General features: G+C 42.2%; 1 protein-coding gene across 2 annotated transcripts in view; it reads right to left on the bottom strand.

The window, feature by feature from the left end:
- The window catches only part of Slc39a8 (solute carrier family 39 member 8), a 47222-nt gene extending 45843 nt beyond the window's left edge, over positions 1-1379 (bottom strand). The window contains exons 1-2 of one of the 2 annotated variants that reach the window (XM_090356749.1): positions 737-1379; positions 29-501 (exon numbers count right to left, since the gene is read on the bottom strand). In XM_090356749.1, coding sequence (XP_090212875.1) covers positions 29-247 — 219 coding nt within the window. In that variant the 5' untranslated portion in view covers positions 248-501; positions 737-1379. Of the gene's footprint in view, positions 1-28 lie in introns of both variants that reach the window. The other variant, XM_090356748.1, reaches the window with a different exon arrangement.
- Between the last annotated feature and the right edge of the window lie 13619 nt (positions 1380-14998).

The raw sequence follows: 14998 nt of genomic DNA, 5'->3' as shown, positions 1-14998 counted from the left end.
CACCCCCCACCCCCGGGCCCGCGCGTACCTGGTTGAAGTGCAGGTGGCCCAGCTCCAGGGCGCCCTTGTGGGGCTCAGCGCCCAGCTGCTGCAGCAGGAGCTCGAGCTGCGGCGCCGACAGGCTGCGGTTGGCACCGAACAAGCTCAGCACATCCTCGCTGAACCCCAGCCCGGTCCGCTCGGTCGCCCCTCCGAGGCCGGTGGCCGCCAACAGCAGGAGCCCGGCGACTGCCCGGCCCGGAGCCATCCTGGGCTTCCCCGCAGCCCCTCGAGGGCGCGCGGTCCCCGCCGGCGTCCGCAGCCACCCGCGCAGAGGAATCGGGGCGTCGGTGCCCGCCGGGGTGCGTCCGTCCGAGTTAGCTAGCGTAGCACGGGACACCCCAAGTCCTCCGCCGCCTTCCAGACACTAGCAGCCCGACACCTCGGGGACATGGAAGACGCGGCGCTGCCCCCGGGGAGCCGGCGATAGGCGGCGCGGCCCCTCGGGGCCTCCTGCAGAGCCTGAGATAAAGAGGGGGGACAAAAAAAAGAGGGACAGAGATAAAGGCCACCCGGCCACCGGCCACCGGTCACCAGCTGGCCTGCACTGTGTGGCCACCAGCTCCAACGCCCCGATCCGGGCGCCAGGCCAGCTGTCCCGGGAGCCGGGGTGACACAAGCTCCTTCCGGATAGAGAGCCCCAACCTGCGCCTCTCTTTAAGAGCGAACCCCACGCGGACTGACGGCAGAGCCCTACCTCCTCTTCCTGTCTTTATGCTGTATTCCTTCCGCGGCAAACTTAAAAGGATTCCAGCAGCCGCAGAAGGCACACCCCACCTTTGGAGTCTCAAAGTTGGGGCGTCTAAGGGTCCCCCCCTCGCCTTCTTCTGGGATCTAGTCTCTGCGCTTGGCAAATTAAATAGGAAGGAATCCTTCTTTGTCTCTTCCCCCTCCCCTCTCTCTCTCTCTTATCTCGATCTCTCAGTCTCTCCTCCTCTATCTCTGCTCCCCTGGGAAACTCAGGGATCCGGCCGGGCGCCTTTTACAGATAACAGAAGGGTCCTGTCCCCGCCTCTGTGGCACGTGGTGACACACTCCCCCAGGCTGAGCTCCCGCGCCTGGCCGCCCTGGGACGCAGGGCCGGGGCCATCCGTGCCCATTCCAGCCTCGGCGGGACTTCCTGGGCACCGCCACCCCCCCCCCTGCAGCCCACCTGCCCCCGAACCTGCGCCCTGACGGGGGGGGGGGGTCCACTCCTCTATTCCTTGGGTGAAACCCAACTTCCTGGCATGGACTCTCTCAAGGAACCCCCCTTTCCACCCCCTCTCGCCAGCCCGGCAGGCAGCAGCGCTGGTCACAGCGAGATGAACAGGAATTGCTTTTTTGTCTCACTTCTTAAATTCAGAGGAGAAGGAGGAAATCAAATCAGAGGGCCCTGATGGCGGGCTAGCTTGCTGAGCCAGCGCTGCCCAAGCCCGCCCTTCCTGACGCCTCTCGGGATATCCGCCGATCACAAGGAATGTTTATTTGTTCAGATGAGGATTTAAGAAAAGTTGATTTAGGTGTGAGGTCAACAAGTTTGTGTAAAGTGAATGTGGTGTTTGGGGACAAAGGTTGTGTCTGGTGGATGGGGCTGTCCAAAAATAAAGTGAAACGCCGCTTAGCTGCTGGACAGCTAAAGAAGAATTTGGAGGGCTAGTCCTGCCTTTCCTTGAGCCAAGTGCACGGGTCCTGAAATAGCAAGTCTAAAAGGAGAGGTTAAATCCAGAGCAGGGCAAAAGGAATCGAAATTCTCTCCAGAGGAAATTAGGGATATCACTAACTGCAGAAGAGGAGACAGGACCCAGGAGAATGGAGATCTAGGCAGACACAGCTGAGGGGTTGTCATACAGAACAGAGTTTAAAGACTTGCTAACTCAGGTGGGCAGAAGGCAGCCTGACCAGGGGCACAGATACCACGGGAGACATTTCTGCCTAAGTACAACACAGTCTTAATACAGAGATAATGATTTCTTTATGGCTGGAACCAACAACGATTGGCCACACAATCAAGTAGGTTGGAAGCAAAATTCCTGCCTTGAAGGAAGCTGTACTAAATGGCCTGGAGGATCTGATCCTTTCCATTTCCAAATCCCTACCTTTGCTAACATTAATTTACAGAATTACAGTGGCTCAACAGGGCCAATATGTCACCTAAGGGCCAGTTGGTGTCACAATTGAGCTTTTAAATCACTCAGCTGTTGCACTTCTTGAAGCCTTTTATTGGGTTTTTTAAGTATAGCTGTTGCCTCTTTTTCCTTTGGACTTTCATATTTCAAGACGACTTTCAGGAGTTAAGTACTTTAAGATAGCTCACTTCCATCCATCCAGTAGCTTGTTATCTGATCTTGTTGCTTATGGGTTGATGGGTAGGAATTCTCAGCCAATATCATCAAGAATACAGATTCTTTTTTTTTTTTTAAAGAAAAGTATGATGGCTTAAGACTGTAATCCTACTTTGTGGGGAGGCAAACATTGGGTGATCAAAGTTCTAGCCTAGCTGGGCAAAAAGAAATTTAAAGGGGAGAGGGGCTGGCTAGGGCCGTAGCCTGGAGCTAAAGAGCTCAGGGACAGTGCCCAGGCCTAGACAAGAAGAAGAAGAAGAAGAAGAAGAAGAAGAAGAAGAAGAAGAAGAAGAAGAAGAAGAAGAAGAAGAAGAAGAAGAAGAAGAAGAAGAGGAGGAGGAGGAGGAGGAGGAGGAGGAGGAGGAGGAGGAGGAGGAGGAGGAGGAGGAGGAGGAGGAGGAGGTGGAGGTGGAGTGGAGGGGAGGGGAGGGGAGGGGAGGGGAGGGGAGGGGAGGGAGAGGGAGAGGGAGAGGGAGAGGGAGAGGGAGAGGGAGAGGGAGAGGGAGAGGGAGAGGGAGAGGGAGAAGAAGAAGAAGAAGAAGAAGAAGAAGAAGAAGAAGAAGAAGAAGAAGAAGAAGAAGAAGAAGAAGAAGAAGAAGAAATTCAAGAGACTCCATGCCAATAAATTTCTGGGCATACTAGAGTATACCTACCATCCTAGTTACGGAGGAAGCCCCGTGACACTCTTACCATTCAAGAGAAGCTCAAGTAGGAAGATCACAGCCCAAGCTGGGGCAAAAAGTAATAGTCTATCAGGAAAATAACAATTAGTAATTGTAAATCTGCTTAGTAAATTTTTTCACAGTTAGCATAACGTAAGCAGAGAGTTAAGAGAGCATATTCAGAAGTTTACAAGTTACTGACTATCAAATAAGATTGATTTCTAGTTGTTTCATCCCAATGAACTACAGTAACAAAAATATTGCTCAGGTAGTTTGGGGATCCAAATGTGCCTTTGTATTACAAATGTGGAGACAAAGAGTTCCAATTTAAAATGTAAGGTATAATTCAGGCTAGGTGTGGTGATACAAACCTGTAATCCCAGCTACTTGAGAAACTGATGGGAAGATGGCTGGCAAAGCCAGCTTGGTCAGAAATGCAAAGCTGTCTCTGAAACACAAACAACAGCAAAAAGCTATGAAGGTGTGGCTAGAGAAATAGAGTACTTGCCTGACATGCTCAATGCACTGCATTCAAACTCAAATACCACTAACACATAAATAATAAATACATACAGGTGTATTTTTCTTGGAAGTTCACCTTAAAGTCCTAATGGTTTAAAATATTAACAATAAGAGTACTATGCCAAGAATATTGATCAGAAATTTTGCATGATGGCCTTTCTCTTTCTGACTCAGCCTCCTGAGAAACCTAAGAGTTAGTTGACCTAACCAGGATTCAATTCCACTACCTATGAAATAAAACAATGGAGATACAAAGGTCAAAAATCTATTCTACTGGGTTTTTTTTTTAGTTTCCTAATGTCCAATTTGAAAATTCACTTCTCCACAAAATATGAATCACTGAGAAGAGAAATCACTAATTCTCCATTTGAAAAGATAATTCACTAATGTCAAATGTTACATTCTACTGTCAACATTTTCCCAGCCCAAATCTTTTCATTACTGTGACAAATAAAGAGAAAATGCACTTTTCAAACAGATTGGGGAAGGGACAGAAAAATCAGAGATGCATCACTAGTGCTGTAGGGCTATGTGCCAGCACCCCAGCACAGCATATTAGAGTTCTAGAATGATGAAGACAGCATCGCTTTCAGCCTGGTTGGGTTGGGTTGGGCTCGAGCAAGATGAAGAACAAAGAACGTCCAAGGGAGGAGTGGAGGTAGTTAACTAATAAGGAAAAAAGAGCCTGTGTAGCCAAGGCCTCTATTCTGAACATTGACCACACACACAGTGACTAGGACAGACTAGAAAGACAGAGATGACCCTGAAGAGCTATAGTGTGAGGTGTCATGCTTTGTACAGTGAGGATGGCAGCAGGACAGGGGCATCAGAACCCAGGGAAGACAAAGGAGTTAGGGAAGGAGATGTCAGCAGAAACAGATTCCACACTGGAGATTTATTAAATGTGTAAGTATATTATAGGCTGTAGTAGTCCATTTTTCACTGTCCAAAAATGGCCTTGGGTTCAAATTGAAGTATCCATGGGTGTCTATATCTAGGGTGTCAATGAATCGGGTGGTGATGACAAATTTCTAGTCCGTATAAATGCACAGATACACATACCATGATGAAAATTCCTAGCCTTGTTCTTGGTGGAAAGCCTGGAAACAATCATTCAATAGTAATGATTGTTAAGTAGGACACTGAGTTTGGCTGTAAACACTTTCTCCATTAAAGACAGTTAAAATTATTACAGGAAAGTCTGATTCTGAGACTATACAGTCAAGATGACACTAGAATATCTTCTTGTGCTTCGAAGTAAGTAAATGGACACAAAGAATTTAAGTAATGTGTATCAGCCAACTGTAGGGCTCAAACCTATAATCCTAGTTACATGGGAGCCAGAGATCAAAATGTCATGGTTCATCCTAGAAAAGAAGGAAAAAAGGAAGGAAGGAAGGAAGGAAGGAAGGAAGGAAGGAAGGAAGGAAGGAAGGAAGGAAGGAAGGGAGGGAGGGAGGGAGGGAGGGAGGGAGGGAGGGAGGGAGGGAGGGAGGGGAGACAGAGAGAAAGAGAGAGAGAGAGAGAGAGAGAGAGAGAGAGAGAGAGAGAGAGAGAGAGAGAGAGAGAGAGAGAGAGAGAGGAGAGAGGAGAGAGGAAGAGAGGAGAGAGAGGAGAGGAGTAGGGAGAGAGGGCAAATGATTCACAGGGCAAGTAAACCTTGAGCATGAAGGATAAGTCAAAGTTTGACAGAAAGAAAGACAAATAATGAATGAAAATTCCAAAGGAAATGGTAAACTAAAAACCCAGAGTTTTGAGAAAGCAAGAACTAGGAGATTTTTCTTCAGTCTGGAGAAAATTAAGAAAGCCTCAACATTGGAACAAATATGTCTACTGGTGCTCCCATAGATTCTTCACAAAACTAAACATAAAAATTCCCTCAAAGAAATACTTCCTGCAGTATCGGTACTGAAAATTCTAAACTAAGACCAAGAGATCACACATCTAGTCTAGAGCATACATCTCTATTCAGCCATTATTAATGCCAAGTACAATATAAGCAGGAAACAAACTTTTGTAAGGCTTCCCTGAATTTAATTCTTAGTTTATAAAATGGGGATTAAAGTAATACCTGCTCCATCACTACGTCACTAAATAACCATAAAAACCCAGATGTACAAGTGAGCCATTCTCATGAACTAAAATCGGGCAAGGTGGGAGAAGAATAATAGGCCTAGCAAAACTGCCAAAGACATCTTACAACAAAGAGTGCCTTATATCTAACAAAATCCCTGGAAATTTTTTAAAGGAAATGAAAGCACTCATCAGAAATGATAGAACCATAGATAACACCAAGTCTAATCCAGTCTTTTCAATAAGGAATAGAAAGCTCAGGAGAGTTAAGTGACATGGTAATATTTAAGACAGACATTTAAAAACAGAACTCAGGCCCTAACCTGTGCTTTCCATTTTACCCCCCACAACAGAAATACAAGGAAATGTTTCAAGGAGAATGCAAGCTGGGTATCCCTTATCTAAAACGTTTAAGACCACAAGTGTTTCAGATTTCCGATTTTTTTTTTCAGACTTTGGAATTTTCTATATAGGCAATGAGTTATCTTGGGCATGGGAACCAAGACAAAACACAAAATCTATTTATATTTTGAATACACCTTAATCACATAGCTAGAACATAATTATTTTTTTACCATATCCTTAATTGTTTTGTGCATGAAAAAAAATGTGTGGTATAGGATTTTCAACTTGTGGTATCATAGTCATGCTCAAAACTAGTTAAGGGTTGAGCATAGGTGGCTCATGCCTATAATCCTAACGACTCAAAAAGCTGAGGTCTGAGGATCAAGGTTTGAAACCAGCCTGAGAGAAGAAAATCCATGAAAGGAGGAGAAAAGTTTTGAAGTTCTAGAGAATTTGGCATTTCAGTTTATCAGATTACCATTTATTCTATTCTTGTAATGTAACCATGAGTCAATTTAATTTAAGGTGCATAAATAAAACTGGGAATTGCACGAGCCTCTGTTCTCTCTAGCTCTTCTTCACCCTTTCTCCATGTTTTCTCCTAGCCATCCATCATAGTTGGTACTTTTGCTCTCATTCCTCCAGTTTGCCCAGCATTACTGCACTCTGATTTCAGTGATTTAACATCGTAGACATTGTTCAAGTTACTCTTAGAACGTGGATGAAATGTGTCTGTACTAAAGTGAGAAGGTTTTTCTCTTAATTAATGAAAATGTAAGAGGTAAATGTATTGTTTACACTTTATAGTGTAAGTCAGTCTTTGTGAAAAATATTTGCACCTAAAATAACACAGTGGGCTGGGGAAATATGCACTTTGCTATGTGCAATGCTTTCCTTCTAGGAAGTTCTTTGAGGACAGGAAGTTTAAAGAGAAGAATGTACCCTTTCCTCTATACACTTCCACATATAGAGTATCAAAATATTTAACTTAAAGCTAAAGGCCAGTGACTCATATCTGTAATCCTTAATCCAAGTTATGCTGGATGCTGAGATCTGAGAATCACAATTCAAAGCCAGCCCAGGCAAGAAAATCTATGAGACCTTTATGTCCAATTAACAACCATAAAACTATATAAAGTGGGACTGTGACTTTAGCATTAAAGTGCCATCCTTGAGTGAAAACGCCAGGACAGTGTCCAGGCCTGAGTTCAAGTACCAACACCACACACACACACACACACACACACACACACACACACACACACACACACACACATACACAAAACGTAGATTCATTTTAAAACATAAAATAGAATTGCCTGAAAAGCATCCAACTATCTCTTTGGTTCTGAATCTCCATATCCCCCAGGGTCTTTGACCGTGAGTGGATCCCCCATGAATCATTCTCCTCATCACAGGGTCCCCTTCCTGTCTCACCTCTCTAAGACCAGGGCCCCAAAGCTTGATTGACTGAAAATGAGCTGTTAGGAAATGGAATCCTGTAAGAACAATTAAAATTCTTGTTTTGAAGATAAGAAAATACAAGGCCTAGCTTTTTATAAAATAAAGAGCCAACGTAAGGCAACTCAGCATTAAAGGAAATCAGAAAACAGATCATTGTGAGCCAAAAACAATTGGCTATGACCCAGCAACATGGATTCAAGTCACTCTAAAGGATATTTTCTGGCCGGGAGTCAGTGAACTAAGAAAAGGATTGGGTGCTCTGCAGACCAAATCTGGTTTTAAGATAATTAAAGAATACTCGTTTTACTATTATTTTTTTACTCATCTATGTCCTTGCTGACACTTTAGAATTCAGTGTTTATGAGAATCAAAACCAAAGCCAACAAGGAAAATTAGATATGTAATTATTCTTTGTAATCCAGTAAGCATGATGACATAATCATATTGAAGCAATTTGCTCTAGGAGGCAGGTCTGGCCAAACAATGAACAATCTTCTCACTTTAACTTCCAGATTACTACCTAGTTGACCAAATACCATCATTTCCTAGCAGCTGTTCTTGTCCTCAAATCACTTTTGCCTGAACTGTTATGTGCTCATTCTATATGTGAACATGGGGACAATTAATTTATCATTTCTTAATGGATCGTCTTAACCAGATCTGAATATTTATGCATATTGTATAATATCTCAAATATTAGGGGTGGGTTTTACTCCAAGATAGACTCAATTCAGACAAGAAACGGGTGTGTGTGTGTGTGTGTGTGTGTGTGTGTGTGTGTGTGTGAATCCTAGGACTTGAACTCATAGTCCAGGTGTTTTTTTTCTTTTTTTGCTCAAGGCTAGTACCATATTACTGGAGCCACTATTCCACTTCCAGCTTTTTCTAGCTAATTAGTTGGAGATAAGAGTCTTGTGGACTTTCCAGTCCAGTTTGGCTTTGAACTGCAATCCTCAGCCTGCTAAGTAGCTAGGATTACAGATGTTTGCCACCTCTAAACAAATTTTTGTGTTTTTTAAAACAAAGGCCAATAGCTGGAGGTATAGCTCAGTGGTAAAGTGTTTTTCTGGTGTACACAGGTCTGGGTTTCATCCATAGCACCATATGCACATATGCATAAACACACACATACACACACATACACACACACACACACACAGAGCCAAAATTAAAAGTTATAAGTACATATATATATGTATATATATATATATATTTCAAGTTTGTCTTCTTTCCATACAAAACAAGCTTCTATCAAATGATCTTCAATTAAAAGAAAAGAAAACCTTGCTGACTGGGCTTCTTTCCAAGAATTCTAGGGTGAAGTCCAAAGAGATTACAGCCCTGAAGTTTGTCTGATGAACCTGTGTGCTCATTCACTGGGTTTTTACTCTGGATCCCATTTAAAAAAGCCTATTGTAATACTGATGCTTTTACTTTTCATTGATCTTGAATCCATAACTGAAATATTTCAAAAGAAATAATAAGCTGAGAATCAATCTCAGAGCATGCAAAAACTCCACTGCAATCCTAAACGCCACTCCTCAACTTTGTACTGACCACACAAAAACCATCCAAGAGTCTGTTCACATGACCCAAATGTTCTTTGTTAGACTCCAGACTACCTGGGCATGCTTAATACTTACACATTGTCAATATAGAGAAAAAGCAGGTTTCTTTTACCAGGAAATGCTGTTAGGATTGCAGTCCATGATAGTTCAAATACCTAACATAAAAGCACACAGACGCCTGGCACTGGTGGCTGTCATTCTAGCAACTCAGAAAGCTGAGGTCTGTGGATCAAGCTTGAAGCCAACCTAGGCAGACAAATCTGAGAGACTTTCATATCCAATTAACCAGTCAAAAGCTGGAAATAGCGATGTGAATCAAGTGGTAAGAACACCAGCCCAGAGCTGAAAAGCCAAGCAAAAGTATGAGGTCCTGAATTCAAAGCCCAGTACTCCATTTCTGACACATACACACACACACAAATCACTGACAAAATATTGTTATGTGTGAAACATGAAAATCTGTGTGTGTGTGTATCTTTAGCACCTTGCTATACTTTCAGATATTTATTTTTCCAGTGCCTACCACTGAAAAAGGTCCTAAAACAATATCCAATCATGATCCACGAAAATGGTCTGAATTTCAAAGGAAAAATCTTTATAATTTTTTTCCCCACCGGTCGTGAGAGTTGAACTCTGGGCCTGGGTGCTGTCCCTGAGCTCTTCGGCTCAAGGCTAGTGCTCTACCACTTGAGCCACAGCACCACTTCTGGTTTTGCAGTAGTTAATTGTAGATAGGAGTCTCATAGACTTTCACACCACAGCTGGCCTTGAATTGTGATCCTTAGATCTCAGCCTTCTGAGTAGCTTCTGATTACAGGTGTGAGCCACCGTCGCTGGGCTAAACCTTTAATATTTTTGCAATGAAAAATCAGATGTGTTACCTAACAAGAGGAATGTGTTCTGAGATGAGCATCACAATGTGATTTGTTATTGTGTGAACACACATTATGCTTGCACAAACTAAACCGCTCCCCAATATCACTCATAATGTACCACTATATATGAAGCTCAACCATGACCAAAAATGTACCCAAATAACTGCATAAATATTGAGAAATTTTACCCCCCCCCATTGTCCAATCTGCAATCTGCCTTTATCTAAAAGTGTAAACTCTACCTTTCTTTCCTGTTATAGTCATGAATGTTCTAAGCTGCTTTTTCCGGAAAGACCAGCTGACACAATGAGCCTTTCCTCTCTCGTTTATGCAAGGCTTCGGCTTCCATGCTCTCCTCTTCTCTCTCTTGCCATAGAATCACTTCTCACCTGTAAGGTAGATGATTTCCAAGAGCACAGCACTATCTCTACCTGTTAAAATGCTTTTCACCTTCTATCTTGATCAAGCCCCCACTCTGTTTATTACAGGTCCACTTGGGGCTTGAAGAAGAAGATAAGTTGGCATTTTGACCCCTACAATCTCAGACCTCAGACAGATGACTGTGTTGAGTGAAGAGTGAGGCTTAGTAAAGGATGAGACCACACTGGAGTAGTGGGGACCCTGCTCCTCTGTCACTAGTACCGAGTAAAGACATGGAAAAAAAAAGCAGCAGGATAACCACATGTGACCGTGAAGGCAGAACTTGGAGCAATGCAACGAGGAGCCAAGAAGTGCCAAAGATTGCTGTCCATATGCTAGACACGGAAGAGGAGAGGGAGAGGACTGCCCAAGAGATTTCACAGAGCCCAGGCTTACCAGAAACTTGATTTTAGGCTCTGGTTTCTTGGATTATGTACAACAGTAGATTGCTGTGTTCTAAATCATTCAGGTTGTGGCATTATGCTATAGCAGCCCTCAGAAACAAAATTATTATTTTGTTATTTCTATGAGCAGATGGTATATTCTTTTATATCTCTTTATCTGATCTCTCTTGGTATACACCCTACTTGCTTCCTTTTGAGAGTAAAGTTCTTGAAACAGTTCTCTTTATGATCGATGTCATTTATATATTTTACCCCATTTCCATTCTCCAATTCTCACTCTGATCAGAATTCTCTCTTTTTTTTTTTCTTGGTCAGTTGTGGGGCTTGAACTCAGAGCCTGGGTGCTGTCCCTGAGCTCTTTTTCTCAAGGCTAGTGCTCTACCACTTTGAGCCACAGTGCCACTTCCAGTCTTCTGGTGGTTCATTGGAGAAAAGACTCTCACAGACTTTCCTGCCTGGACTGGCTTGGAACTGAGATCCTCAGATCTCAGCCTCCTTGGTAGCTAGGATTATAAGTGTGAGCCACAGGCACCCAGCTCCGATTAAGATTCTTACTCTACGCTACCCTCCCCAGCCGCTACTTTTGTCAAGGTATGTGTGCTCTATTTTCCTTTATGACAAATAATATTATAAGTTTAGGGTTGTTTGTGTCATTGGTCTTGAACTCAGGTTTTCATTCATAGCCAGCACTCTATCACTGCAGCCACAACCCCAGTACAGCATTTTGCTGATTTATTGGAGAGAAAATCTCACAGATTTTATGTGTGGCCCGGGGTTCGGGGGTGGGGGGATTCAAACTGTGATACTCTATGATACTCCAGGTCTCAGCCTCCTGAGTAGCTATGATTTCCAGCAAGAACTAATAGCACCAGCTTTTATGTTCAGCATTTTTATATTGTTTATTTTGTTGTGTTATGCTGTACTGATAAGGGTACTTAAACTCAGGGCCTCATGCTCTTGCTTGACTTTTTTTTAATCAAAGGCTGGTACTCTTAACCCTTGAGCTACACCTCCATTTTCAGCTTTTTGGTAATTAAGTGGAGATGAGTTTCATGGGTTGTCTGTCTGGGCTGGCTTGAACTTAGATCCTAAGACCTCAGGCTCTTAGAGTAGATTAGTCTTTAATGTTGCCATTGCCTCTCCCGCATACCAGAATCCAAAATGGCAGAAAGACCAGGGAATGAGGCTGTTTTCACTTGAGGTTCAGCCTTAAGCAGCGCACACTAAGTTCTCAATGTAAGTTGATGAAATACATCTGATTTTTTCCATTATTTTCTATGTGAAGTGCAGAAAAAGTTCATTGGCATTTAAACACTCTGTTTATGGATGCCGAAAGTTTTACAAGGATTTTTTGCCATAGTTTGTCAAGAATATGAAGGCTACTAATATAAATATTTTGGGCTTTGCAAGTAAACCTTATCACTAGCCATTTATTTCATAGTAAATCAGGATGTCTTTAAATTTTATGTTATATCTTCCATACTTATAACCAGATTTTAGTCTTTATATTCATCCAATATGTCAGAGAAAAGGAAGTCTTTCTAGCTTTGGAAATTAAGGACTGTAGGAGCCAAAGGGCCTTCCTAGGTCATCTAAGTAAATAAAAGATAAAATGTAAACTCAGTTTAAAAACTTCTGGCTATTCAACCAGTTTAACTTCAAAAAACTTCTCAATCACCAACCCCACCTTATAATTTCATTGACATTTAAGATTATTATCTTAAGTATATTAAATGCAAAAAATAACATTCTACTGGATATTAAGGTAATTTCAAGATAAGAAACTGCAATCAGAGTTATTGTAGAGATAAATGCAATTCATGATGATTATACTGTGTTATAATTATTTGCTTATATCTGTCTCCTCTACTTTGTTATTCATTTTTAAGGTTTCTATTTCCCCTAGTATTTCAAGTACTTCATATAGTCTAGGTATTTCTTAAATATTATAGACTAATGAATAAATAAAATTATTGAATAATGTCATAAATGTTTGTAACAACAAAAAAACCGGCAAATAACTTTTCAAAATCATCTAGAAAGAGTCAAAGTAAAATAGAAGCAAACACTACATGTCATGGTACTTATCTGTATGGCTATCACTTGAGAGCCTGAGTAAGATGGATCTTGAGTTTGAAGCCAGCCTGCCAGCTTAGCAAGTTTTAGGTTACCCTGGATTGCATAGAGACTTCATAACAAAAAAAAAATCAGAAGTTAATGTAAATAGAAACTCTAACATATATATGTAATATATATATGATAAAAATGGCAACTTCACAATATTTTCCACCACCACTATCATAAACATGATGTACATCTACTCAGGTTGTTTTTTTAAATCTGTTACTTGGAAAGCAATTTTAAAAGTTCATAGTACAAATGAAACAACCTCAAAAATTAAAATAATCCCATTAAATAACAGATATTTTAAATGATTTTTTTGTTGTGACCTCACCCAATGGAACAATAAGATAGTGAGAACAGCCTTCTAGAAGGCTTCTAGAAGTAAAGTTCTATTCTGTCCGAGAAGTCAGCAAATCATCCTGGTGACAAGCTTTTCTCCACTTCCTGCCTCACTCAGGCTCTGAAACCTGAGGGTGTTTGAGTCTTCCTTTTGGGAAGCCCCTTGTTATCTGATTCTCCTGTGATGTCATGGAGAACTAACCTTTTCCATCACCCATCAAAACAACATGTGATCACTGCCACTTCCCTCCATTCCAGTTGGTCGAATGCAAACAAAACCCAGCACTTGAGTGGACCTGAGGGAAGTGAAGAGGTTGGTCTCTTAGGAGAACTATATGAAATATGTGGAGGGCAGGATGTAACCTTGAAGTATTCTCAGCAACCACTACTCACCCAGGTAGCCTTACTTTTCCAGCTAGGACTCAGTCTCTTAGCAGGGCTTTGCTGCCACTGAGTCAGAGTTGTTTTGACATAAGCCAGAAAGGGGTGTTTTCTCAACAGCATGCGTAAATTCTCACCAGTACAACAAGGATACCATTGTTCTCATCAGAAGGAGATGGGGAAGGAGCCAAACTATGGTTCTAACATAGAAATTCAGGAGACACGTTCACATATATTCAAACAAAGCACACATATCTACTATGATGAACTTGTAGACATACAATTTTTCTATTTATTTAATGAATATTTTTGGAGTGCCAGACAGATTGTCTTCTATATGCTGAGAGAATATCAATGAACTAAATGGACCAAAATCCTTGTGGACCACTCCTTGGTTCTTGGGGTGGTTAGGTATCATTGCTGAAAATGCCGAAGGTTTCCTGGACTCACAACAGGATCCCTAATCCCCTCTCCCCATCAATGCGAATGGAATTCCCTGGGAGACCAGTTCACCTAGCAAAGTCACTGCAAGTGAGGAAAGAGCATAACACTTATCCTGCCTTCTCTTCAGTCTTAAGAGGTAAAGAGATGGACCTGCTCTCTCAAACTCTCAATAGGATTAGAAATGCAGGCCTGGAACAGTGCCTTGGGTTCCACCACAAGTACTCCAGTGACTGTTTCTCTGAAAAGAAAGCAGTTGTAATGGCCCTTACCAAGAAAACAAACGCTCACAGATGCTGGGAAGCATGTGGCCAAAGGGGACCCCTAATACAACAGTTGGTGAGAAAGTAAATTTGTTCAGCCACTCTGGAAAGCAGTGTGGAGGTGCCTCAAAAAATTAAACGTAAAACTACCCTATTATCCAGCAGTTTTATTCCTGGGGAATCTTTACCCAAAAGATTATGAACCAGGGGCCGGGAGTTTGGCCTCGTGGTAAGAGTGCTTGCCTAGCATGAAGAAAGACCTGGGTTCGAGTCCTCAGTACCACATACATAGAAAAAGCTGGAAATGGTGCTGTGGCTCGAGTGGCAGAGGGCTAGCCTTGAGAAAAGCCCAAGAATAGTGCTCAGGCCCTGAGTTCAAGCCCCACAACTAACAAAAAAAATTATAAACCAGGACACATTAAATTCACCAGCACAACAATGTTTACCAGAGCACTATTCATCATAGCAAAGGTATGGAATCATTCAAGATGTTCCTCAATGGATGAATGGATCCAGAAAATATTTGTATATATACACAATGGAATTTTACTTATCTAATATAAAGAATGATATTGTGTCGTTGGTAAAGAATTGGAAAGACTTGGGGAAAAATTATGTTGTCAGGCCCAGAGAGACAAAGAATTCATGTTTTTCCTTATATGTGGAAGCTATATTTAGCTTCCAAACTCATAAGGAAATGCATTGGGTGGTATACAAGTATATATAAATGTATTAACTCAAACACAGTAGATTC

This window comes from Megascapheus bottae, chromosome 23 (assembly GCF_031878675.1).
Source record: "Megascapheus bottae isolate mThoBot1 chromosome 23, mThoBot2.hap1, whole genome shotgun sequence".
NCBI classification, from domain to species: domain Eukaryota; kingdom Metazoa; phylum Chordata; class Mammalia; order Rodentia; family Geomyidae; genus Megascapheus; species Megascapheus bottae.
This window is presented reverse-complemented; position numbering and strand designations above follow the sequence as displayed.